We start from the raw sequence: 27870 nt of genomic DNA on the forward strand, positions 1-27870 counted from the left end.
ACTTGAAGGAGCTGTGGAAAATGTGCTGCTGAGATGTATGTCATACATGCATTTCAACTGCACATGGCATATATGGATTGTCGTTTTATTTGATAATTTGGCATTCTAGGATTACCCTGGGGAAATTGTATACCAGATTAGATAGCCAACACAACGGTGTATTTTGCGCATCCCAAAGATAGAAATGGGTTAATCAGGAAACTATTCGAGTCTTTAAAAGAAAAGAGGCCTGTGTCTTTAAAGTTTATGTAGCAACAGAGGGATTGCAGGGATAATGCTATTGGGGCGGCAGATCTGTTACTTCTGACGTTCCAAAGCCTCAGGGAGTTGGCTCAAGAGTTCTTGTCTTTGATAAGGTCCTAGAAACTTTGTTGTAACTTTGTGATCTGTAAAATCGCCAGTAAAAATTATTAGAATGTTTTTAGTTTTTTTCACCGCGGCCATCAATTCACCATCCTCTGAAAACATGAAAAGATAAAGGATGAATATGTGTTGGTGAATTTGAATGCGCTGTGTTCTTTTTGAAAGGGAAAGGGGGAGTATTGTTTTCTATGTTGCTTCCGGGACTAGGCTGTCGGTTCCTTACTTTGAAGTGCGCTGTTTTACGCGGAGCCCAGAACGTATTGGAATAGCCTACAGGAGAGACCTACGGTATGGCATGGCAGACTGAAACATTTGCAAAGAAAAGGGGGAAACTAAGCAGGATTTTTTCCCCCCTGGAAAACTACATTTTTCTTTCTGCAGCTAACACGAAAAAAATCGGACTGTGAAGGGGTCTGTCGTGGAATCGGCTATTGTGGATTATTTTTCTGTGGATAAAAAAACGGATACTTTTGGAAGACCGAACTCGTGGATCGATGGTAAGTTACAAGAGTGTGTTCCTCGCGCTGGCCCCATTGGAGTTCCTTTGATGTTCTGTTGACTTTCTTTGAAGTAATGTGGCTGTATGCAATTAACTTAGTTTGCAGGATATAGAGCTCAAACAACTATCATTTGCTGTGTTGTGCGATTGCGTTTCGTTGTGATAAGTATTTGGGCACTTTATCTAAACTTTGATACGCTTTTTAGAGGACTATTCATCACGAAATAAGTATTTGGAATTCCTCCCCCCGTGAGATCTGAATACTTTTCTGTGTGGTTGGATGAAGCAATGTAGCCTATTTTACCCACTAAAGATAGAAGAGCGTTATGGAATTAGGTAGTTGCACATTTATATTATTTCTGGTGCAGAATATAAACGGCGATGTAGGCTAATGAGGATCTCGATTCGGCCGATTTATGGATTGAGGTGATTTATTCGCTTTCGCCTCAAAGCAAGTGTTACAACTTCGAAAGGTGATCTTGTTACAGTTTCTGATCGGAGAATACAGTGTAGCGTTTAGCAGCCATCGGTTGTCGGCTCTGCTTCCATGTCTATAGCCTGTTTCTCGTGGACCGTAGCTTGCTTCTCGGAGGCCTTTAAAAATGTGTTTATCAATTTGTGGTTCATGATGTTGGTAGAACAGAAATCAGAGAACCCGCATATCATTTTTTACCTTGGTTAGCCTACTTCAAAAGGCAAGTTCAGTTCAAAATCAACGCTCTCCATCACGTTTTCAAAACATGTCCTGTAGCCTAGTCTAGTAACGTTAGTCTGTTTCTTGGATACGTTTAGGGTTGTGTAATCTATTCCATCTATTCCATTTGGACCGTTTGGCTGTTTTGTGACGCGTATGATGAGAAAATAGTGAACGGAAAGTGGCGTCACGCCTCGTTGTGGGTTGGTGTCTGTTGGTCGGTGGTGTACTGGACATGTGCTGCGGCGTGTTCAGGATCAGATTGGGCTTGATGGCCAGCTAATTGTTGAGGTGTTCACGAGAACACCGGCTCACAGATAGCGATCTTCGGTATGCTATTGTGTACAAATGTCTCTCTCTTGCACTTGTGTTGTATTCCATCTAGTCTACTTGATATTTCCGCACAGAACATGTTTCTGTGGTCTTGGATTTATCATTTTCCTATGTAGTTAATGAAGTGGAGCGAGATGATGGGAACATCATCTGTTTTATGAGTTTATGCTAAATCGTGTGATGTTAATGATCACTTTCAACACCAACATTGGCTAAGGAAGGTATGTCAGTGAGCACCCAAATAAAATCTGAGTACTTATGTAAATCTGCCGCACCTCTCCTCTCTCTCTCTCTCTCTCAAAGTCTGTAAAGGTTCTGAAAATACTTCTACTGCATGTATGCCTTTTGAAGTTTGTGGTGGATCTGAGTTTGATTAGATCAATACTTCTGTTTCAGAGAGAAGACTGGCAGAGAAGCTCCCCGGCTGACTATAGAGAGTGAGGAGATTGTTGTAGCGCTCTGAGGCGAACAACGCACAGGATTTCTGTTGCTGCTGCCTTCGGAGCCATGAGCAGAGCGCTTATATCGGACCATATCGCCAATAGCTTCCGAGAAGATGCTCCCCGTCCCCCGGTCCCGGGGGAGGAGGGCGAGGTGCTGCCGTGCTACCCCGGCAAACTCGCCATGATGAGACCCCAGGGTACCGCGGTCAAAGCGCTTTTGCTCGCGCCTCCCGGTTACATTGCGAAGAGGAACGAGGATGGACTTGGGGAACCCGAGGGGAGCGCGTCACCGGATTCGCCGCTAGCCCGGTGGACCAAGTCGTTGCATTCTCTTCTTGGGGACCAAGACGGTGCTCATCTATTTAGGACATTCCTGGAGCGCGAGAAATGCGTCGACACTTTAGACTTTTGGTTCGCCTGTAATGGTTTCAGGCAGATGGACCTCAAGGATACCAAAACGATGCGAGTCGCCAAAGCTATTTACAAGCGCTATATTGACACCAGCAGCATAGTTGCCAAGCAGCTCAAGCCTGCGACCAAAACCTTCATTCGGGATAATATTAAGAAGCAACAGATTGATTCGGCTATGTTCGACCAGGCACAGACTGAGATCCAGACCAGCATGGAGGAGAGCCCCTACCAGATGTTCTTGACCTCGGACATTTACCTCGAGTATGTGAGGAGCGGGGGCGAGAACCCTGCTCATGTGAACCCTAACGGGCTAGGTAGCCTGAAGCTGGTGTGTGGGTACCTGCCCACCCTGAATGAGGAAGAGGAGTGGAGTTGTAATGATTTCAAAGCCAAAGCGCTGGCTTCTGTGGTTGGACTTTCTGCCCAGGCACTGAGGGCAACAGTGTCTATGAGGACGGTGATGGAGAAGGGGTACAGGTAAGACGCTGGTCCCTTCCTATTTCACGTACTATAGCCAACTATTAGGGAAATGTTGGGGAATGCAGTGACTAGCCTAGCGTCAATGGCTCTTTGTAAGTCATGGATAATAACTAGGATATAACATCAAAAGAGCATATACTGTCTCAAAATAGACAGTTTCCAGATGCGTTTCTCACCTTGCTTGTTAGCTTTGTTTGAGAGATACTTTACACACACACTCCCCCTCTTGCTCTCTCTCTCTCTCTCTTTCCCTAGCTCTCTCCCTAGCTCTCTCTCTCTCCCTAGCTCTCTCTCTCTCCCTATCTCTCTCTCTCCCCTAGCTCTCTCTCTCCCCCTAGCTCTCTCTCTCCCCCTAGCTCTCTCTCTCCCCCTAGCTCTCTCTCTCCCCCTAGCTCTCTCTCTCCCCCTAGCTCTCTCTCTCTCCCCCTAGCTCTCTCTCTCTCTCCCCATAGCTCTCTCTCTCTCTCCCCATAGCTCTCTCTCTCTCTCCCCCTAGCTCTCTCTCTCTCTCCCCCTAGCTCTCTCTCTCTCTCCCCCTAGCTCTCTCTCTCTCTCCCCCTAGCTCTCTCTCTCTCCCCCTAGCTCTCTCTCTCTCCCCCTAGCTCTCTCTCTCTCCCCCTAGCTCTCTCTCTCTCCCCCTAGCTCTCGCTCTCTCCCCCTAGCTCTCTCTCTCTCCCCCTAGCTCTCTCTCTCTCCCCCTAGCTCTCTCTCTCTCCCCCTAGCTCTCTCTCTCTCCCCCTAGCTCTCGCTCTCTCCCCCTAGCGCTCTCTCTCTCTCCCCCTAGCTCTCGCTCTCTCCCCCTAGCGCTCTCTCTCTCTCCCCCTAGCGCTCTCTCTCTCTCCCCCTAGCGCTCTCTCTCTCTCCCCCTAGCGCTCTCTCTCTCTCCCCCTAGCTCTCTCTCTCTCCCCCTAGCTCTCTCTCTCTCTCCAATCTAGCTCTCTCTCTCTCTCCAATCTAGCTCTCTCTCTCTCACTCCCATCTAGCTCTCTCTCTCTCACTCCCATCTAGCTCTCTCTCTCTCTCTCTCTCCAATCTAGCTCTCTCTCTCTCACTCCCATCTAGCTCTCTCTCTCTCTCTCTCTCCCATCTAGCTCTCTCTCTCTCTCTCCCATCTAGCTCTCTCTCTCTCTCCCATCTAGCTCTCTCTCTCTCTCTCCCATCTAGCTCTCTCTCTCTCTCTCTCTCTCTCTCCCCCATCTAGCTCTCTCTCTCTCTCTCTCTCTCTCTCCCATCTAGCTCTCTCTCTCTCTCTCTCTCTCTCCCATCTAGCTCTCTCTCTCTCTCTCCCATCTAGCTCTCTCTCTCTCTCTCCCATCTAGCTCTCTCTCTCTCTCCCATCTAGCTCTCTCTCTCTCTCCCATCTAGCTCTCTCTCTCCCATCTAGCTCTCTCTCTCTCTCCCCCATCTAGCTCTCTCTCTCTCTCCCATCTAGCTCTCTCTCTCTCTCCCATCTAGCTCTCTCTCTCTCTCTCCCATCTAGCTCTCGCTCTCTCTCCCATCTAGCTCTCTATCTCTCTCTCTCCCATCTAGCTCTCTCTCTCCCATCTAGCTCTCTCTCTCCCATCTAGCTCTCTCTCTCTCCCATCTAGCTCTCTCTCTCTCCCATCTAGCTCTCTCTCTCTCCCATCTAGCTCTCACTCTCTCTCTCCCATCTAGCTCTCTCTCTCTCTCTCTCTCTCTCTCCCATCTATCTCTCTCTCTCTCTCTCTCCCTCCCATCTAGCTCTCTCTCTCTCTCTCTCCCATCTATCTCTCTCTCTCCCATCTAGCTCTCTCTCTCTCCCATCTAGCTCTCTCTCTCTCCCATCTAGCTCTCTCTCTCTCCCATCTAGCTCTCTCTCTCTCTCCCATCTAGCTCTCTCTCTCTCCCATCTAGCTCCCTCTCTCTCTCCCATCTAGCTCTCTCTCGCTCTCTCTCTCCCATCTAGCTCTCTCTCTCCCATCTAGCTCTCTCTCTTCTGTCTCTCTGTCTCTCTGTGTCTCTGTGTGTGTGTGTAGTATATAAATGGTGTTCTCTAGACAGAGTGCAGCCCTCTGCTGGCTTGCCTCAGTTTCCGGAGCTTTGAAATAGTTCAGCAGATAGAGGGATCGCCTTCCACGGGAAGTTAACAGAGCACGCCTGGCCTTGGCCCCAGCCTGTCAGCCAATAATACATGATGCCACTACTCTGCTATGCTGTGCCTCAGCCACACACGGCTTTGGCCATTTCTAAGGATAGGGATACATCTCCTTGTATCTCAAACATGACAAATAGTAGGCTAGTCATTTTGAAATGTTCAGAGCCACTTCAGAGCAGTGGTTCGGTTTCACTTATCTGGACTTCATGGTCATATGTATATGTAATATCTATACATGGCAGATGTTCAGTGGGTGACAAGGGAGTGGTGTTTTGCATAATGTAGACCACGTAGCTACAGGTGAATATTTATTCATATCATACCTCAGTTGTATCCTCCCCTTACTGCTCATATGTAAACAGATTGTATTTGCCTTATCTTAATGGGAGTGAAATATGACAACTTGCTAATGTGCTAATCCAACAAGCCATTGACTTGCTGGTCTGTAATGGATGAGGGACCCGAATCAGCTGATGAGGCCCAACCCAAGGCCAGCTGGTTGTCATGAATCAATGGCCATTGACTTGTCAGGCGAACCACTTAAGTTTAACATTTCTAAAGAGGGAGTCTATCAGGCTTTAGAGCCCTGGTGCCAGACTGGTGTTTGGCCTGCAGGGAGGGGAACTGGGCAACTTCTTAGTGGTTTTGGCTGGATTTTGGCTCTGCTTGGGCTAGAAAGTGTCAATAGAATCAACACACTATAGGGGAGGGACCAGGAAGAACTTGTGTTGACAACCCAGCCTGCCCCATAGGAGGATTGAGAAGGACATGGGTTCATGTCCCAGTGAGGCTTCAGTTCAGACCGATCTCCATTATTCCATCACCTGGTTAGGTGTTGTTTTGAATCAGACTGGTGTCCCTGACTCCCCATCTAGCTGCTTTCCTCTCCCTGGTATGTGGAACTCATTTCTTCTCCCTGAATCAGATTATTCTCAAAAACCACCGAGCAGCGTCAGCAGACTCATTCTCTCTTTCAATGTTTTTTTAAAACCCCCAATCTCTCCCTCGCTCTCTTTTCACCCTCCCTCTCACTTGTTTACTGTGATTCTCCTCTGATTTCCCCTTCTCATTTTTTCTCTCCTCTTTCTTCCCCACTTTTATCTCTTCCCTTAGAAAACGCTGGGATGTGGGGACTAGATGTACTTTAGAGGGATATCGAGCGGAAAGGAAGGACAGAAAGGGGTTGTGGGGACTGGGAGGAGGTGGGTGGGGGGGTCTCTTCCTGAAAGAAAGCAAAATAATGAATGGGGGGGTGAGAGAGAGAGGGAAGGAGAGAGAGATGTGAGGCCAGCTGTGCTAAATACCTGCGTGTTTGCAAGCCCCTCTGAAGGTCAGGTTGGAGCTGGGGCCTATGGCTTTAGTCATGCTGGGCGCCTCTCTCTCTTCCTCTCCAGCTCTCTGGCTCTCTCCTGCCAGTGGGCTGCTCATAAAGAAGAGGCCCTGCTTCCCCCTTTTCTCTGCTCTCCTTTCTTTCCTTTCCCTACACACTCTCACACTTCCTATTTTTTTCTTCTCCCTCTCTTACCTGGCTGTGAGCTCAGGTTCTCTCTCTCCCTCTTTCTCCTCTTCTCTCATTCCCCCCTTTCTTAGTTTCCTCTGCTTGGGTAGGAATGCATCACAGCAGGAGGTGATGGGCTGTGAAGCAAGAGTTTTATTATTATTGTTTATTTCACTTTTGTTTATCTAATTCACTTGCTTTGGCAATGTAAACATAGATTTCCCATGCCAATACGGTGAGAGACAGCTAGAGGGATTGGTCAGTTTTAGGGCCAGTTTGACTCTGATCGGTAACCTAGTGGTTAGAGAGTTGGGCCAGTAACCGAAACTTGCTGGATTGAATCCCCGAGCTGACAAGGTAAAAATCTGTCATTCTGCCCCTGAGCAAGGCAGTTAACCCACTGTTCCCCGGGCACCGAAGACGTGGATATTGGGTTAAATGGGGAAGACAAATTTCAGTTGAAGTCATTCAGTTGACTAGGTATCCCCCTTTCCCCTTTTCTACTAGCCCCCCCCCCCCCCCCCCCCCCAGGGAGAGAGAACCCTGTCACATTCCTCAGGCCCTGGAGTGTGGTTGAACTCCAAGTCATTACTGTCCGAGACACACACCACACTAGTGTTGTCGCGACACCACAATCACCATACTAGTGTTGTCGCGACACCACTATCACCATACTAGTGTTGTCACGATACCACTATCACCATACTAGTGTTGTCGCGACACCACTATCACCATACTAGTGTTGTCACGATACCACTATCACCATACTAGTGTTGTCACGATACCACTATCACCATACTAGTGTTGTCACGATACCACTATCACCATACTAGTGTTGTCACGATACCACTATCACCATACTAGTGTTGTCGCGATACCGCTATCACCATACTGGTGTTGTCGCGATACCGCTATCACCATACTAGTGTTGTCGCGATACCACTATCACCATACTAGTGTTGTCGCGATACCACTATCACCATACTAGTGTTGTCACGATACCACTATCACCATACTAGTGTTGTCGCGACACCACTATCACCATACTAGGAATCAAAGAAAACAAAACATGAAGTGGACATAATTTCTTGAGGAAAACGGTCCTAATGTTGGAAAAAAACTGCCTTATGTTGTCACCAAGAGTCACATTAGTTTTGTTTGGGCAAGCTATAGCACATATCTTACGAAAGTAGGTTTTGAAGGACCTTAGATTTCAGTCTGCTTCGTGTTTTCTTTTTTTGCCAAGGAAAATCTGGTATGGTAGTATCACAATACCAATGTCGTGACAACACATTCTCACACACGTTCTCTCTCTCTCTTTCTCACACACACACACAAAGGGAGTAGTTTCAAGTTGGCAGCATAGGTCCACAAATATCTACAACCCAGTTTCTCTTATTTCACAAGAAGAGAAATAAGCGCCCTATGGCCTTAGCTGTGGTCTAAACAGATGAAAGGTACTAGTGTATTTCTGATATATTGCTACCTGACACACGTATTTAAACTGCATTGTCCTTTGTGTGTAGGTCCCACAGGCGAGGGGACCCGGTCAACCCGTACCATGTGGGCTCATTTGCCCCAGCCACCAGCACCAACGACAGCGAGGTGTCCAGCGACGCCACGACAGACGACTCCATGTCCATGACAGACAGCAGTGTGTAAGTAGAGGGTCATGTTTTAAATGGTGTGTTTTCTGAGGGAAAGGACTGGAGCCTCTCTGGTTTGGAGTATACTGATGGTTACTATCGTGAGAAGAGTGTCATGGGAAGTCATGTTTGGGAACGTTCTGGGAAAGAGTTTTGATTCAGAGCCTCTTAGCTGAACCTGAACAGTGTTTGGGAACGTTCTGGGAAAGAGTTTTGATTCAGAGCCTCTTAGCTGAACCTGAACAGTGTTTAGGAGCGTTCTGGGAAAGAGTTTTGATTCAGAGCCTCTTAGCTGAACCTGAACAGTGTTTAGGAGCGTTCTGGGAAAGAGTTTTGATTCAGAGCCTCTTAGCTGAACCTGAACAGTGTTTGGGAACGTTCTGGGAAAGAGTTTTGATTCAGAGCCTCTTAGCTGAACCTGAACAGTGTTTGGGAGCGTTCTGGGAAAGAGTTTTGATTCAGAGCCTCTTAGCTGAACCTGAACAGTGTTTGGGAACGTTCTGGGAAAGAGTTTTGATTCAGAGCCTCTTAGCTGAACCTGAACAGTGTTTGGGAACGTTCTGGGAAAGAGTTTTGATTCAGAGCCTCTTAGCTGAACCTGAACAGTGTTTGGGAACGTTCTGGGAAAGAGTTTTGATTCAGAGCCTCTTAGCTGAACCTGAACAGTGTTTGGGAACGTTCTGGGAAAGAGTTTTGATTCAGAGCCTCTTAGCTGAACCTGAACAGTGTTTGGGAACGTTCTGGGAAAGAGTTTTGATTCAGAGCCTCTTAGCTGAACCTGAACAGTGTTTGTGGTTTTCCTGACTTGTCCTGGTCTGATGCTAGCTCCTCTTTGATGGGGTTCTAAGGAGGTTCTCCGGTTCTAGGCCTCGGTACAGCTCACCTGGAATCTCGCACTGTCAGGAATAGGGAACCCTCTTGAGACCACCAATCTACACACACACACAGCCCTGCTAGTGGATGGGAGAGTAGGAGCCCCCCCCACGTGAAATAAGCCTGGCTGTTCCTCCTGACACCTCAGAGGCCTACTGGCCAGAGTAGAACCAGACCAGGGACAGGATGGCCTGTAGACCTAATCCCCAGGCCCTAGCCTTGGCTCTAACCATTAGGCTACACCCCCGTTTAGCCCCCCCTTGGGCCCTAGACCCCAGCCTTACAATGCATGCTCCAGCCCCATTCCCTAGTACAGTATGTTTGTAGTCTGATTTAGAGGAGAAGTGTTGCCATGGTGGGAGAGATGAAGTCTTCGAGTCATGGCTGTAGTTTCTCATGACACATGGCCGTAATCAGAGACACGAGAGAAAGCAATACATTTCATGAGCTCCTTTTTCTCTGCTTCATATAAAGTCAATGAACTAAGTAGACCAGACCCAGCTGCTAATGCATTGGTGCCTATGGTAGAGCCACCCCTTAAGTAGACTGGAACTGGGGAACATTTTCCCCGATGGTAAACAGCCTTTATAGGATATCTCCATTCATCACCTGTCTTTGACAGTAATGTAGTCTTAAAGTCAGCTCTTCAGGATGATCTTGGGCCTTTGGATCACATGACACATCACTGGAATTGCTAACTCGCAAACTGTCGTTCCTGTGAATCACGACCTAGCTAAAGAATCCTGTCTGAAATCGAAATAACTTTATTTTACAGCCAAGGGAGTGGTTTAGAAGGTTTACTAGAGTATAGCAGTTATAAAGAGTTTATGATACGAGTCTGTAACTTTCTGACTGCCTGACCAGTGACCATCTAGACAGGCGTAATCAAAGCACCGGTATAGAGCCCTAGATAGTACAGGCCTAGTATCCTGCACCGTACTGAATCTTTGATATTACAGGCCTAGTATCCTGCGCCGTACTGACTCTTTGATAGTACAGGCCTAGTATCCTGCACCGTACTGACTCTTTGATAGTACAGGCCTAGTATCCTGCACCGTACTGACTCTTTGATAGTACAGGCCTAGTATCCTGCACCGTACTGACTCTTTGATAGTACAGGCCTAGTATCCTGCGCCGTACTCTGACTCTTTGATAGTACAGGCCTAGTATCCTGCGCCGTACTCTGACTCTTTGATAGTACAGGCCTAGTATCCTGCACCGTACTGACTCTTTGATAGTACAGGCCTAGTATCCTGCGCCGTACTGACTCTTTGATAGTACAGGCCTAGTATCCTGCGCCGTACTCTGACTCTTTGATAGTACAGGCCTAGTATCCTGCACCGTACTGACTCTTTGATAGTACAGGCCTAGAATCCTGCGCCGTACTGACTATTTGATAGTACAGGCCTAGTATCCTGCACCGTACTGACTCTTTGATAGTACAGGCCTAGTATCCTGCGCCGTACTGACTATTTGATAGTACAGGCCTAGAATCCTGCACCGTACTGACTATTTGATAGTACAGGCCTAGTATCCTGCGCCGTACTCTGACTCTTTGATAGTACAGGCCTAGTATCCTGCGCCGTACTGACTATTTGATAGTACAGGCCTAGTATCCTGCGCCGTACTCTGACTCTTTGATAGTACAGGCCTAGTATCCTGCGCCGTACTGACTATTTGATAGTACAGGCCTAGTATCCTGCGCCGTACTGACTCTTTGATAGTACAGGCCTAGTATCCTGCGCCGTACTCTGACTCTTTGATAGTACAGGCCTAGAATCCTGCACCGTACTTTGACTCTTTGATAGTACAGGCCTAGTATCTGCGACGGAGACGAAAGCCTCCAAAGCCACACACACGCTTCCTGGTTGTTGTTTTTTTACTCAGCTCATTTAAGATTAGAATATCTCTGTCTTTATGACTGTTGAAAAGGCTGGGCGGCACACCAAAAATGTTCATCTCATTTCTAGATAAAGAAAATAAAAAGGGGGGGTTATATCTTATTTATGGATTTGCTTGGACGCTGGGGAATGCAGCTGCGCAGACTTCAAACATTACCTTATCTCACAAACCAGCTTTTTGATGTGAGGAGATCAGAGGCAGGCTTGCCAAATGAAGACTGGAGCGGTTCGACGAGGGGAGGGGGGCAATGCGCATGACTGTGGGATTTCAAAGCTTTCAAAGCAACAGTGAGACAAGTGGCGGTCGGGTACACTACTGGCTAGGCTAGGTCACTGAGACACTGATGTTTTATAGGGCAGGGCTCGCCTGGCCCGGGAGAGAAGCACTGGGTTTTGCTCTTGGTTGTTTGGTGTGGACGAAGTACCTTAAGGCAATACTAGATCAGACAGAGTTGTATTTTGACTACGTCAGCTATAGGCTGTGGATTGTCCCGGCGTGATGGGCCCTATACTATGATTGGATTGTCCTGGCGTGATGGGCCCTATACTATGATTGGATTGTCCTGGCGTGATGGGTTCTATACTATGATTGGATTGTCCTGGCGTGATGGGCTCTATACTATGATTGGATTGTCCCGGTGTGATGGGCTCTATACTATGATTGGATTGTCCTGGCGTGATGGGCCCTATACTATGATTGGATTGTCCCGGCGTGATGGGCCCTATACTATGATTGGATTGTCCCGGCGTGATGGGCCCTATACTATGATTGGATTGTCCCGGCGTGATGGGCTCTATACTATGATTGGATTGTCCCGGCGTGATGGGCCCTATACTATGATTGGATTGTCCTGGCGTGATGGGTTCTATACTATGATTGGATTGTCCTGGCGTGATGGGCTCTATACTATGATTGGATTGTCCCGGTGTGATGGGCTCTATACTATGATTGGATTGTCCTGGTGTGATGGGCCCTATACTATGATTGGATTGTCCCGGTGTGATGGGCTCTATACTATGATTGGATTGTCCCGGTGTGATGGGCCCTATACTATGATTGGATTGTCCCGGCGTGATGGGCCCTATACTATGATTGGATTGTCCCGGTGTGATGGGCTCTATACTATGATTGGATTGTCCCGGTGTGATGGGCCCTATACTATGATTGGATTGTCCCTGTGTGATGGGCTCTATACTATGATTGGATTGTCCCGGCGTGATGGGCTCTATACTATGATTGGATTGTCCCGATGTGATGGGCCCTATACTATGATTGGATTGTCCCGGTGTGATGGGCTCTATACTATGATTGGATTGTCCTGGTGTGATGGGCCCTATACTATGATTGGATTGTCCCGGTGTGATGGGCCCTATACTATGATTGGATTGTCCTGGTGTGATGGGCCCTATACTATGATTGGATTGTCCCGGTGTGATGGGCCCTATACTATGATTGGATTGTCCCTGTGTGATGGGCTCTATACTATGATTGGATTGTCCCGGTGTGATGGGCTCTATACTATGATTGGATTGTCCCGGTGTGATGGGCCCTATACTATGATTGGATTGTCCCGGTGTGATGGGCTCTATACTATGATTGGATTGTCCCGGTGTGATGGGCCCTATACTATGATTGGATTGTCCCGGTGTGAATGGGTTCTATACTATGATTGGATTGTCCTGGCGTGATGGGCCCTATACTATGATTGGATTGTCCCGGTGTGATGGGCCCTATACTATGATTGGATTGTCCCGGCGTGATGGGCTCTATACTATGATTGGATTGTCCTGGTGTGATGGGTTCTATACTATGATTGGATTGTCCTGGCATGATGGGCCCTATACTATGATTGGATTGTCCCGGTGTGATGGGCCCTATACTATGATTGGATTGTCCTGGCGTGATGGGCCCTATACTATGATTGGATTGTCCCGGTGTGATGGGTTCTATACTATGATTGGATTGTCCCGGCGTGATGGGCCCTATACTATGATTGGATTGTCCCGGCGTGATGGGCCCTATACTATGATTGGATTGTCCCGGTGTGATGGGCCCTATACTATGATTGGATTGTCCTGGCGTGATGGGCCCTATACTATAATTGGATTGTCCCGGCGTGATGGGCCCTATACTATGATTGGATTGTCCTGGCGTGATGGGCTCTATACTATGATTGGATTGTCCTGGTGTGATGGGCCCTATACTATGATTGGATTGTCCCGGCGTGATGGGCCCTATACTATGATTGGATTGTCCCGGCGTGATGGGTTCTATACTATGATTGGATTGTCCTGGCGTGATGGGCCCTATACTATGATTGGATTGTCCCGGTGTGATGGGCCCTATACTATGATTGGATTGTCCTGGCGTGATGGGCCCTATACTATGATTGGATTGTCCCGGCGTGATGGGCCCTATACTATGATTGGATTGTCCTGGCGTGATGGGCTCTATACTATGATTGCAGAATGTATATGGCGGGTGATCTGAGAGGAGATGTTTTATTAGCCTCCATGTTATGATCATTCTCTCTGTAGGACTGACACTTTGATCAATGGGTTTGTGTGTTAACCTTCCAAACAGTATAGTTTGCTTCTAGACTAGTCTTTTCAGTGGGATTCCAGGGCAAGTCAATGGCAGGATGCTAATGCTAACTTTGTATACTGCTGGTGATGAATGCTAACAGCTAAAGCCTGGCACAGCTCTCAGAGGGCTGAGTGATCCTTTCTGGGCTCAGTTAAAAGGAAGTGCAGGGGTGTGTGGTGAAGTGCCCACTGCTCAGGGAGCCATGGCTGGAGATGAGTGTCAGTTTTAGGGCAGATGAAATCCCCTATTCTGTCAGACACACTGACCTGAGACCTAGCAGAAACCCTATCCAATGTTCACCTCTTGTTCACTACACCTCAGATTCAGAATTGACCTGAAATATATTGTATTTTTTTATCTGGGTTAAATGGGGGGTGATTGAAATAGCTATTAGGTGACCAATGAGCTGCTTCCTGGTTGGGTGTGTGTATTGCTGTGTCTGATTGGCTGTTTGACCTGTGTATCCTGTGTGTTTCCCTGACAGAGAAGGCATCCCTCCCTACAAGCTGGGCTCCAAGAAGCACATGCAGAGAGAGATGCAGCGCAACATGAGGATGAACAGCCAGGTCTCTCTACCTGCCTTCCCTGTAAGTGTACAAACACAAACACACACACACATAAATGTCCTATTGCCCCACTTATTAGTGCTTTTCAGTAGTGCAACATCCATTTCCATGGCGGCCTGTATTCAGGTCTGCTGGTCTATGTATAGTACCACCATCTCTATTCTACGTCTTCCATTCAACAACAACAACAACAACAACAACAAAGATCTGAGAGCCAAGCAGATGTCAAAGTCCCCCCCCCGCTACCTTTGTAACCCACACCCCCGTTGGGTTCCTTGAAGTCTGCAGGAGACTGTTTCTAAGCTGTTTATCCGGTGCATTCTAAAGACCAGTGTCTTCTCTTCACACACTGATGATGAAAATATACATAGAATGGCGAGATGGGGGAGAGCTCCCCCTCTCTCTCAGCTTTATCTGGAGGCTCTGGAATCAACTCCTGGCTCCTCCACACACACACACACACACACACACACACACACACCTCTTTGATCAGAGGATGAATGGAGCAAACGCAGAGGAAAGTGACAACTTCCAACAGCGCTTTCCCCTCCACAACCCCACCCCTCTTCAGGCTGCACCCCTAAAATGAGGGATCTGAGGGAAGAGTTGGAGTGTGTCAGGGGGGAGTTGGTAACTGACGGGCTTTGGAAAGGCCAAAAGAAAGGAAAGAAGAGAGTTGGAGAGGGGAGACATGGGAAAATTAGTTTTGGGAAGGCCAAACTAGCAACATCGGTAGCTAGTTGAATCAAACTTTTTGATCCCTCTTTCTTCTCCTCACAAATATATGCTTTCTTAAGAGTCCAAGATTCTCTCTCCATCTTTGTGCTCTTTCACACTCCCTTCCTCGCCCCCCTTTCTTGTGTTAGTTTCTCCTCTGATTGGGGGATAGCTGCCATTGTCAGGACACGTGGGCCGGGCAGACCGCCTCTGTCTGTCTGTCTGTCTTCTCTCCCTTCATCTCCACTACAAAGAGATGGAAGGAACAAAAAAGAGAGGAAGAGGAATCAAGAAAGCCCCAGTGCAACAATGACAATGATAAAATAACACACACACACACACATAAGGGGTATAATGACTCTACTGTACCTCAGAGGTGCCCAGCGTGCAACAGTGAAATAAATTACCCCTGCTCCTCTCTGATCTCCCTCCATCTCTCCCTCCCTCCCCTGCTGCCTGCACACATCTCCCCATCTTCTCCTTTTAATCCTCCCTTTCCTTCTCCTCCTTCCCCCCTGTCGATATGTGACTTTTATTCCTAGATGTAAAGCCACTGCCCTCCCTTCTCCCTCCCTCCCCTAGTGAATGTTTGATATTTGACGAGGGCCCTTTGAAGTGTACAGACTTCAGAGGGAAGCGCTGATGGCTTGGTTGCACTACAGAGGGAACACGCAGAGAGCCCAGGCTCCAAAGAGTGTAACCAACTGCCACCACAGACCCAGGGCCCAGGGGTGGCACTGCCAGGGGTGGAGGGGGCACTGGGGCAAGGATGAGATGGCTAGCAGGGATGGGGGGGGGGGGAAGATAGGAGGAGAGGGCTCAGGTGGAAGACAATGTGGACACCGACCCCTCCTTTAACTGTTACATATCTTAACTCTCTCTCCATCCCTCTCTCTCTCTCCATCCCTCTCTCTCTCTCTCTCTCTCTCTCCATCCCTCTCTCTCTCTCTCCATCCCTCTCTCTCTCTCTCCATCCCTCTCTCTCTCTCTCTCTCCATCCCCCTCTCTCTCTCTCTCTCTCTCCCCATCCCCCTCTCTCTCTCCATCCCCCTCTCTCTCGCTCTCTCCATCCCCCTCTCTCTCTCTCTCTCCATCCCTCTCTCTCTCTCTCTCTCCATCCCTCTCTCCCTCTCTATCTCTATCCCTCTCTCCATCCCTCTCTCTCTCTCTCCCCATCTCTCTCTCTCTCCTTCTCTCTCCTTCCCTCTCTCCCTCTCTATCTCTCTCCATCCCTCTCTCTCTCCATCTCTCTCTCTCTCCTTCTCTCTCCTTCCCTCTCTCTCTCTCCTTCCCTCTCTCTCCCTCCATAGCGGACACAGAGATGTCCTAAGGAGATGACTCCGGTAGAGCCGGCAGCGTTTGCGTCTCAGCTCATTTCTCGTCTGGAGCGTCTGAAAAGAGAACAGGAGACCATGAGTTCCCTGGAGGAGAGGCTGCAGCAGATGCAAGAGGTGTGGATGAACTAGTAGTTGGATTTATAGATGTGGGAATCCTTATCTCAGAGGTCTATGGCAATGGTCTAATGGTTTCCTTGATTGTGTCATTGAATACTGTTCTTCTTTCCTGTCCATGTGTGTATGTTTGTCATTGAGATCTGTCCTGACTTAACCGTTCTGTTCTGGCTGTGTGTAGGAGGAGGAGAGGGACGAGGCTGAGGTGCCCGGCAGTAGTGCCCCCCTGCTCTCCCCCCACCCCCTGTCCCTCCAGCCCACCGGCCCCAACGATGAGGACCCCCAGGCCATTCTGGATGACCACCTGTCCCGTGTCCTAAAGACCCCTGGCTGCCAGTCCCCGTCCACCGTGGCCCGCCATTCACCCCGCTCCCGCTCTCCAGAGCACAGGACTCTTTCCCGGGGAGGCCCCGGTCTCAAGCCCCTGGTCTCACCCGGGGCCTCCAGCCCCAGTGGCACCTCCAGCTTAGGGGGCTTCTCAGTAGGTTTCACTCCAGGAAGGGCCCTCTCCCTGGGCAGGCCCAGCAGCAGCACCAAGCACATCCACCACCACTACATCCACCACCACGCCGGTTCCAAGAGCAAGGAGCAGATGGAGAGAGAGGCAGCCCAGAGGGTGTTGTGTCTGTGTCCGGTGCGGTCTGTAGGGGCGGAGGGTGGTCCCCCTTACCCACGCAGTCGCAGCCTGGGCAGGGAGATGGTGTCCTGTGGCAGCAGTCCCGCAGAGTCCAATATGGGGCGCTCCAGTTCCCTTTCCCGAGGGGGTTGTCGGTCGGGGGCTGAGGAGGGGGCAGCAGAGGGGGGTGAGGTCATGCCCCTCCAGCTACCCAGCGACAGCACAGACCGCTCCCAGAACGTGTGGCAGTGGATCCTGGAGAGTGACCGGCAGGACAAGCACCACAAGCCCCACAGGTAGGGGGGTCTAGCCTCTCCACTTCCTGTCGTAGTCCTCTCCCAATGCCTCAGAGATACATTTCCCTTCACTTGTTTTCCTTTCATTGCAACTTATTTATTGTCATCCTCTCAGTACATTTAAACACAATTTTCATCATTTTGTTTCACAATTGCATCCCATAGTCATTTTACATGCATGCAAAGTACATTTCCCAACATTCCCCACAATTGCCCCTCCCACTTCCTTCCATTCTCGATGCTGATTGGCTGTTTTTATCTTCGCCCAACAGTACCCAGAGCACTAAGAAGGCGTATGGTGGCGGAGCGGCGTCCAACCAGACACACACGTGGGGCGGCGGAGGTGCCAGCGCCCATCTCCGTGCCCACCAGCCCGCCCATCCCTTTATCCAGGACCCGGCCATGCCCCCCCTGCCCCCGCCCAACACCCTGTCCCAGCTGGAGGAAGCCTGTCGCAGACTAGAGGAGGCCTCCGTCTCCAAACCCCCCAAACAGAGGTAGGAGCCGCACGCCGACCCAGACAGAGGTTGATACTAAAACGTTGGCTGTAGTTCTCCCTGTAGACAGTGGAGTACATAATGACACTCCCATGCATTGATCAGTTGTTTTACTATACCATTGTGATTCCTGCTGTTGAAACCTGTCTGCGGTTAGATAGTGTGATGCCGGAGACTGGACTACCACATTGTACTGTAATAACGTTGGTCTATTCTGTTCTCCCCAGCAGACACTCTACATCCAGCCTCCAGAGAGAGAAGTGCCACCCTATGCCTGTCCAGAGTGGGACCTGTCCAGTGCCGTCCCCCCTCAGCTCCGGTCCTGCTGCTTCTCTCCAAACAGAAGAGTACGCCTCTCATCTCTCTGCTCATCTTCCTCCTCCTCATCTCTCTCTCCTCTGTTCACTAACATGATATTACATATGTGGAGGAGGAAGATATGCATTCACACACACACACACACGTGAAGTTCCATTTTCTTCTTTCTTTCTTTCCCTGATCTTTCTTTGGTTGGGGTGTGTGTGTGTGTGTGTGTGTGTGTGTGTGTGTGTGTGTGTGTGTGTGTGTGTGTGTGTGTGTGTGCGCAGTGTGTGTTGTAGTCCTTTCCCCCTGACTGCAGAGCTGAATTGTCTGACCTTCAGAGAGCAGTTGTAGAACAGAACAGGCCCTAGTTAACCTCCCTCCTTCTGAAGTAACACTACAGAGCCTTGGACATGGCTGAAGGGGAGCAGAGAACACACACACACACCCCTCTCTCCTCTCTCTAGACAGATGTTATCTACTCTCTAGTCAACCATCAGTCTTTTCTAGATCATATACCAGCCTTTACTCCTGCCCTGGTTCCTCTGTTTCTGTGTAACCATAGCTACGACCCACCAAGCGAGCTTGTTAATAATAGTGTTCTATAGGGGAAAGTGAAGGTCTGTGTTCACACCTCTCCTCTCCCCCTCAGGCTGAGAGACACCAACAGGGTGCTGCAGGTGACGACAGGCTGCCATGTTGCTCCAGCCATGGGGAGTGAGACAGAGGTAACCTACTTCTTCTGTGGTGAGGAGATCCCCTACCGTAGGCGCATGAAGACACACAGCCTCACACTGGGACACTTTAAAGAACAGCTCCGCAAGAAGGGACACTACAGGTATGGAGAAGGGAGACTACAGCGCACATTCAATGCACGGACACACACACATTCATGCATACACAGTCTGACATTCTCACACGCTAGGTCACTGTTATGATCATCTTGGTAAGAACACACACACACACACACACACACACACACACACACACACACACACACACTAGAAAAACAGCCACCCACAAAGTGTCTTCATAGCTCCATTAGTTTCCCAGATCTCCTCCCCAGCTGGTATTTTACCTTTATTTAACTAGGCAAGTCAGTTAAGAACAAATTCTTATTTACAATGACGTCCTAGAAACAGTGGGTTAACTGCCTGTTCAGGGGCAGAACGACAGATTTTTACCTTGTCAGCTCAAGGATTCAATCCAGCAAGCTTTCAGTTTCTGGCCCAATGCTCTAACCACTAGGCTACCCGCCTCTAACCACTAGGCTATCCGCCTCTAACCACTAGGCTACCCGCCTCTAACCACTAGGCTACCCGCCTCTAACCACTAGGCTACCCGCCTATAACCACTAGGCTAACAGCCTATAACCACTAGGCTAACAGCCTATAACCACTAGGCTACCCGCCTCTAACCACTAGGCTACCCGCCTCTAACCACTAGGCTACTAGCCTCTAACCACTAGGCTACCAGCCTCTAACCACTAGGCTACCAGCCTCTAACCACTAGGCTACCAGCCTCTAACCACTAGGCTACCAGCCTCTAACCACTAGGCTACCCGCCTCTAACCACTAGGCTACCAGCCTCTAACCACTAGGCTACCCGCCTCTAACCACTAGGCTACCCGCCTCTAACCACTAGGCTACCCGCCTCTAACCACTAGGCTACCCGCCTCTAACCACTAGGCTACCGGCCTCTAACCACTAGGCTACTAGCCTCTAACCACTAGGATACCTGCCTCTAACCACTAGGCTACCAGCCTCTAACCACTAGGCTACTAGCCTCTAACCACTAGGATACCAGCCTCTAACCACTAGGCTACCAGCCTCTAACCACTAGGCTACCAGCCTCTAACCACTAGGCTACCAGCCTCTAACCACTAGGCTACCAGCCTCTAACCACTAGGCTACCCGCCTCTAACCACTAGGCTACCCGCCTCTAACCACTAGGCTACCCGCCTCTAACCACTAGGCTACCCGCCTCTAACCACTAGGCTACCCGCCTCTAACCACTAGGCTACCGGCCTCTAACCACTAGGCTAACGGCCTCTAACCACTAGGCTACCCACCTCTAACCACTAGGCTACCAGCCTCTAACCACTAGGCTACCCGCCTCTAACCACTAGGCTACCCGCCTCTAACCACTAGGCTACCCGCCTCTAACCACTAGGCTACCCGCCTCTAACCACTAGGCTACCAGCCTCTAACCACTAGGCTACCTGGCTCTAACCACTAGGCTACCTGCCTCTAACCACTAGGCTACCCGCCTCTAACCGCTAGGCTACCCGCCTCTAACCACTAGGCTACCTGCCGCCCCAGGTAGGGTCTTTAGAAACTCTCTCGACTCTATTCTGTTGGGCTGAATGCTCACATGAGTTGGAGTATTGACTTCATATGCCTGTGTTTGTGGTTAAAACGAAGGAAGAGGAGAGAATGAGAGACGGATGGGGGGGGGTTGCAGGAAAGAGGGAAGGAGAGAATTTGAAGTGAGGAGTGTTTTGGGTCCCATCTGGTATTGATTTCCATGGCGAGGCACACTTAATACGCACGCCTTTGAACCCGGCCCCTTTCATTTCAACCAACAAAGACTCACACAAACGGCCAGCCGTGCAAATTCCTCACTGATGCTATCAGGCAGCCTGCTTTAAGGATGCGCATGTTGAAGTGCACGCACGTTAAAGTAACACACAGAATAACACACTGTAGTTTGGGTTTACACGGCGGCATCATTTTCTGGGAAATGTATTGGTCATATTTCAGGCTTGGTTTGTTTGTATGGCGCGTGGTTAAAGGAAGGACGTGCTTGTTTGGGATACTACACCCTGTTCACTATTAGAGGTGTGTCCAACGCACTTCAGATGACAACTCTGTTCCATTGTGATCTGGAGTACAAGAATGGTATCAAGAGTCAAGCATTGGTTCATAACTAGTACAGATGGTTTGTAGGGATGTGATGGGAATGCATCACACATTCAGTTTCTCTTTTAGGCCATGGAGCAAGGGAACACTCTAGGGCTGTAGCTCTGGTCCAGAGTTTTCCCTGGTCCGGTCATGTGAACCTAGGTCTAAGGTGTGAGAAGCAGGGCTGCATAGTGGCCATCATCTCTCTCTCTTGTCTATGTAGTTGATTGTCTTGTCTTTCTGTCTAACCATCCACGTTGTTAGAGGGGAGGATAGGGGGATTCAAAGCTTATGGTTTTAATAGCAGTAGCAGGGGGGGAGGTGTGGCGTTGGGTCATTTGGACATGGCTTACGTTCAACAAAGAACAGTACGGCCCGGCCCTGCCAGACAATATTGCTGCCAGATGTTGCACACTGAAAATTCTGCCACATAAAACATGTTCCAATGGAAATAGTTATTTCTCTCTCTCTCTCATTCCCTCTTTGAGCAAATAAGATCCGTGCTCCTTTGAAGTTTTTTGGAGAAGGATAGAGCCCCTTCTCAGAAATAAGGCTCCAATTATCTAGCGTGTCTTAGTTCCTCTTTCATGTCCTCTTATTTACCCAGTTCATACTTGTCCCGCCAGAGAACAATGATTATTTCCCCAGTCAGAGTATTGTTGTTCTGATTTAATAGAAGCTGTGTGAGACCCTGTTGCACCCCGTTTAGTGAACTCTTCCTGTGTTTCAAATGGAGACTGGTTTTTATTAGTGAACACCCTTTGTGTGTGTTTGAGAATACTTTTTTTGTTTAAAAAATGTTTTTCCTCATTTTTACGAGCATTGTTTGTATGACTTTGTCAGCTCTCTCGTAAAACACGAGCTTTAGGAATTCCAAGGCGCACGACGTGCACCCCACACATGGGCAAAATGAGGCATTTTTCCATTACAGAATGAATGGCTGAGGTATACAGCACTTACCCTTCCTCCCCTGCTGGTTCCTCTTCCTCTAAAAAGAAGGGAGGTAGTTTTGGGGGGTAAAGGGGGTCATTAACAGGGCCAGTGTAGTCATCATGGCTGACAGGAAGAGGTCCCCCCTCAGGTGGTTGGCTGCTTAGATTAGATGACGCCGCCCCCTCCCTGGCTGCCTACCGGGACCCTTCTACTGCGTCCTATATACCTCTCACAGAGGGAAGGGCAGTGACTAGGAGAAAATATGATGCGTGTGTCAAGGTCAGGGTTTATAACAGGCAGACTTGCAGGCACCCAAAATCTGAGCCTTCTTTATATGAAGTGTCCTTTCACTGAGGGCCTAATGATAACCAGTTAGTCAGCCGGAGTAGCTCAGTACCAGGGCAGGACTGATGAAATGAGAGGAAACGGGTGGATTTTGAATTAGTCCAGACCCTCTTATATCCAATAAGCCCCTGTAGAACCCGAGACTATCAAAGACCACCCCTATAATACAGAAGCCATTGGTTCAGTCTGAGGGTTAGTTGAGAGTGAAGTGTTGTTGGTGCATTGTAGATCACAGGAGTTTGTCTCTCCTCCCCTCAAGAGTCCAAAGGGCTGGGGGAGGCTAGCTCTTGACCTCTGACCTCAGTGGCTGTCTTCTCTGGCCCCTTGCACAATGGCTCCTTTATCTGGGGTAGGGGAGTAGGGCTTAATGAAGGAAAAGAGACACACGGTGCGCACACACAACCTGAGGTTAAACCAGATCATATTGAATCCACATGACATTATCTTCATTGTGTATCTTGCTGAATATATGTATGTGTTGGATAGCATGCTGTTCAATAGTACTGTTCCACGTATGTGTTGGATAGAGTACTGTTCAATAGTACTGTTCCACGTATGTGTTGGATAGAGTACTGTTCAATAGTACTGTTCCACGTATGTGTTGGATAGCATACTGTTCAATAGTACTGTTCCACGTATGTGTTGGATAGAGTACTGTTCCACGTATCTGTTGGATAGAGTACTGTTCCACGTATCTGTTGGATAGAGTACTGTTCCACATATGTGTTGGCTATAGTACTGTTCAATAGTACTGTTCCACGTATGTGTTGGATATAGTGCTGTTCAATAGTCCTGTTCCACGTATGTGTTGGCTATAGTACTGTTCAATAGTACTGTTCCACGTATGTGTTGGATATAGTGCTGTTCAATAGTCCTGTTCCACGTATGTGTTGGATAGAGTACTGTTCCACGTATGTGTTGGATATAGTACTGTTCCACGTATGTGTTGGATAGAGTACTGTTCCACGTATGTGTTGGATAGAGTACTGTTCAATAGTACTGTTCCACGTATGTGTTGGATAGAGTACTGTTCAATAGTACTGTTCCACGTATGTGTTGGATAGAGTACTGTTCAGTAGTACTGTTCCACGTATGTGTTGGATATAGTACTGTTCCACGTATGTGTTGGATATAGTACTGTTCAATAGTACTGTTCCACGTATGTGTTGGATAGAGTACTGTTCCACGTATGTGTTGGATATAGTACTGTTCAATAGTACTGTTCCACGTATGTGTTGGATAGAGTACTGTTCAATAGTACTGTTCCACGTATGTGTTGGATAGAGTACTGTTCAGTAGTACTGTTCCACGTATGTGTTGGATATAGTACTGTTCCACGTATGTGTTGGATATAGTACTGTTCAATAGTACTGTTCCACGTATGTGTTGGATAGAGTACTGTTCAATAGTCCTGTTCAATAGTACTGTTCCACGTATGTGTTGGATAGAGTACTGTTCAATAGTACTGTTCCACGTATGTGTTGGATAGAGTACTGTTCAATAGTACTGTTCCACGTATGTGTTGGATATAGTACTGTTCAATAGTCCTGTTCCACGTATGTGTTGGATATAGTGCTGTTCAATAGTACTGTTCCACGTATGTGTTGGATATAGTACTGTTCAATAGTACTGTTCAATAGTACTGTTCCACATATGTGTTGGATATAGTACTGTTCAATAGTACTGTTCCACGTATGTGTTGGATAGAGTACTGTTCAATAGTACTGTTCCACGTATGTGTTGGATAGAGTACTGTTCAATAGTACTGTTCCACGTATGTGTTGGATAGAGTACTGTTCAATAGTACTGTTCCACGTATGTGTTGGATATAGTACTGTTCAATAGTACTGTTCAATAGTACTGTTCCACATATGTGTTGGATATAGTACTGTTCAATAGTACTGTTCCACGTATGTGTTGGATAGAGTACTGTTCAATAGTACTGTTCCACGTATGTGTTGGATAGAGTACTGTTCAATAGTACTGTTCCACGTATGTGTTGGATAGAGTACTGTTCAATAGTACTGTTCCACGTATGTGTTGGATATAGTACTGTTCAATAGTACTGTTCCACGTATGTGTTGGATAGAGTACTGTTCAATAGTACTGTTCCACGTATGTGTTGGATATAGTACTGTTCAATAGTACTGTTCCACGTATGTGTTGGATATAGTACTGTCCAATAGTACTGTTCCACGTATGTGTTGGATATAGTACTGTTCAATAGTACTGTTCCACGTATGTGTTGGATAGAGTACTGTTCAATAGTACTGTTCCACGTATGTGTTGGATAGAGTACTGTCCACGAATGTGTTGGATATAGTACTGTTCAATAGTACTGTTCCACGTATGTGTTGGATAGAGTACTGTTCAATAGTACTGTTCCACGTATGTGTTGGATAGAGTACTGTTCCACGTATGTGTTGGATATAGTACTGTTCCACATATGTGTTGGATAGAGTACTGTTCCACGTATGTGTTGGATAGAGTACTGTTCAATAGTACTGTTCCACGTATGTGTTGGATAAAGTACTGTCCAATAGTACTGTTCCACGTATGTGTTGGATATAGTACTGTCCAATAGTACTGTTCCACGTATGTGTTGGATATAGTACTGTCCAATAGTACTGTTCCACGTATGTGTTGGATATAGTACTGTTCAATAGTACTGTTCCACGTATGTGTTGGATATAGTACTGTTCCACGTATGTGTTGGCTAGAGTACTGTTCAATAGTACTGTTCCACGTATGTGTTGGATATAGTACTGTTCAATAGTACTGTTCCACGTATGTGTTGGATAGAGTACTGTCCACGAATGTGTTGGATATAGTACTGTTCAATAGTACTGTTCCACGTATGTGTTGGATAGAGTACTGTTCCACGTATGTGTTGGATAGAGTACTGTTCAATAGTACTGTTCCACGTATGTGTTGGATAGAGTACTGTTCCACGTATGTGTTGGATAGAGTACTGTTCAATAGTACTGTTCCACGTATGTGTTGGATAGAGTACTGTTCAATAGTACTGTTCCATGTAATCCAGGTCTTCTATGGTCTGGTTGTGTTGGCTGTACTGTACAGATGATTGACATGTTGTCACTAACCCCCTCTCTCCCCTCCTGGGTTACAGGTACTACTTCAAGAGGGCCAGTGATGAGTTTAAGTGTGGAGCCGTGTTCGAGGAGGTGTTGGATGACAGCTCTGTTCTGCCCAGGTACCAGGGGAAGATCCTGGGCAAGGTGGAGAGGATGGACTGATACCCCTCCAGAAGTACCAGAGGAATGTATTACAGAAACTCCATGGACACCACCCCCCTGTTCCACCAGAGAGTCTTAAAGCTAAGGACTGATGACTGGAGATTCTGTTGAAGAAGCTTGGCCAATGAAGGATGGAGAGTGGAGTACAGGAGTAGAGGAGTAGCCATCAACAGGACTATTTAACAACATCTCGTCTTGGAGATGAAAGAGGAGAAAATGGTGGACTGTGGGTTGGGTTTGGATACGGGTGTTGGGTTCCAGAAACTATACGTGAATTGAATGACCACTATCTGAGGGAGTAGGCTGGGACCTCTGAAAGCTGAGAGACTGCTAGAGGTGAAAGGTTGAGAGGTGAAAGTTGGGACTGGTGCCCTATCTGAGCCTGCCTCTACCAACAACCCTAGATGTATATGCAGATGGACATATAATGATTTTTTTGATAAATGTAAAGAGTTTATAAATAATTTATTGAAATGTCACTCCCCATAGTCCTGTGGATGGACAAGCTGCTTGGAGAATTGGGACATGTCGTCTCCAATATTTCAAATGCAAAGTATTTAGTTTTCCACCCTCCCCTTTCCTGCCTTGTCAACTAATCCTGTGGCAGTGTTTTCTGTTCTGATCAGTGACTTCCTGCCCTAACTTCACAGTGTGGTATAGCGCAGGTACCACAGCCCTGTAAGTCTCATCTCTCAGTGCCTTTGTTTTGTTGCCTAGGCTTTGCACAGGGAACGAGCCCACACTTAGGACAACACTACCCCCGAACTGGCCCTAAACTGGCCCAGAGCACCAAACTACCCCCTAACTGGCCCTAAACTGGCCCAGAGCACCAAACTACCCCCGAACTGGCCCTAAACTGGCCCAGAGCACCAAACTACCCCCGAACTGGCCCTAAACTGGCCCAGAGCACCAAACTACCCCGAACTGGCCCTAACTGGCCCAGAGCACCAAACTACCCCGAACTGGGCCTAAACTGGCCCAGAGCACCAAACTACCCCCGAACTGGCCCTAAACTGGCCCAGAGCACCAAACTACCCCCGAACTGGCCCTAAACTGGCCCAGAGCATCAAACTACCCCGAACTGGCCCTAACTGGCCCAGAGCACCAAACTACCCCGAACTGGGCCTAAACTGGCCCAGAGCACCAAACTACCCCAAATTGCAGAAACATGCTAACATAGATTTAAAGACAAGCCCACCAAATGAATCTATACCAGCCAAGCTCAACAGTTGTTTTGTGTATAGCCACCCCTCATTCCTTGATGTCCTGGCTTGTGAGCAGAACAACAGATCCAGGGGTGTATTCATTAGGTCGAACGGAAGGAAACTGACAAAGGGGGAGGGACTACCTTTCCTGGATCTGTCCAATAAGAAACGCACATTTTCATGTTTAGCAAAACCAGTTCTGATACATGTCCTAATGAGTATGTCTGCCTTCGAGAGACTAGTCCCCCCCCCCCCCCCCCCCAAAAAAAAAATGTTTTGTCCCCCCACAAATGTTAGTGGTATTTACACCTCTGATTGTGTTGAATTCACCAGTCTCTCCTGTGTGTCTTGTTGACCCTTGACAGAGGAAGAGGTTATGATGCTAACACACACTACGATGCTGCGTCTGAAATGGAACCCTCTTCCCTATGACCAGGGCAAGAGTAGTGCACTCCATAGGGAATAGGGTGGCGTTTGGAGGAAGCCGTAGTGTTTAACTGAGTACAGTAGCTGTGCCTACATGGGTCCCTTTACCATGTTACTACCCTGTTATCGGGGTATGATACTCCCTTGGTTTTCACAAGGGGCTTATGTTCAAAAGAGATTTTATTACTATGCCTTTTTACCATCTCCTTGTAATCACGTTTGTTTTATATTTTTCATGGCTTTTTTTTGTTCCACTTGTATTAAAACTGTAAATGATGCATTCTATTCTGTAGAGCTCCATTGGAAAGATGCCTCGGTACTTTAATTCATGTAATTATTATTATAAAGAGATGTAGCCTTTATTAAAATGTTATATTTTTCAAATGAAATGAGAATGCTCTACTCTGCTTTTTTTCAACTGTGTATGGGATCGTGTGTGTGTTCAGACTTGTCTAACAAACTGGGGACGTGTGTGTGTGTGTGTGTGTGTGTGTGGTCTTGACCTGAAATCCCC

The 27870-nt window shown here is 47.9% G+C and overlaps 1 protein-coding gene across 4 annotated transcripts; it reads left to right on the forward strand.

Moving 5' to 3' along the window:
* Nucleotides 1–17: 17 nt before the first annotated feature.
* On the forward strand, nt 18–27745 carry axin2 (axin 2 (conductin, axil)). Of its 4 annotated transcripts, none has more exons than XM_036941517.1 (10): nt 18–860; nt 2286–3220; nt 8364–8495; nt 14329–14431; nt 16438–16578; nt 16760–17490; nt 17763–17987; nt 18215–18334; nt 18940–19125; nt 25599–27745. In XM_036941517.1, the coding sequence occupies exons 2-10, from the start codon at nt 2397–2399 to the stop codon at nt 25723–25725; spliced, it is 2589 nt and encodes an 862-aa protein (XP_036797412.1). In that variant the 5' UTR covers nt 18–860; nt 2286–2396; the 3' UTR covers nt 25726–27745. The 4 variants fall into 4 exon arrangements, with proteins under 4 accessions (XP_036797412.1, XP_036797415.1, XP_036797413.1 ...); XM_036941520.1 differs by having other exon boundaries at nt 18218–18334; XM_036941518.1 differs by lacking the exon at nt 18–860 and adding an exon at nt 1013–1886.
* The last annotated feature ends 125 nt before the right edge of the window (nt 27746–27870 follow it).

The sequence above is a fragment of the Oncorhynchus mykiss genome, chromosome 13 (genome assembly GCF_013265735.2).
Source record: "Oncorhynchus mykiss isolate Arlee chromosome 13, USDA_OmykA_1.1, whole genome shotgun sequence".
In the NCBI taxonomy this organism is placed as follows: domain Eukaryota; kingdom Metazoa; phylum Chordata; class Actinopteri; order Salmoniformes; family Salmonidae; genus Oncorhynchus; species Oncorhynchus mykiss.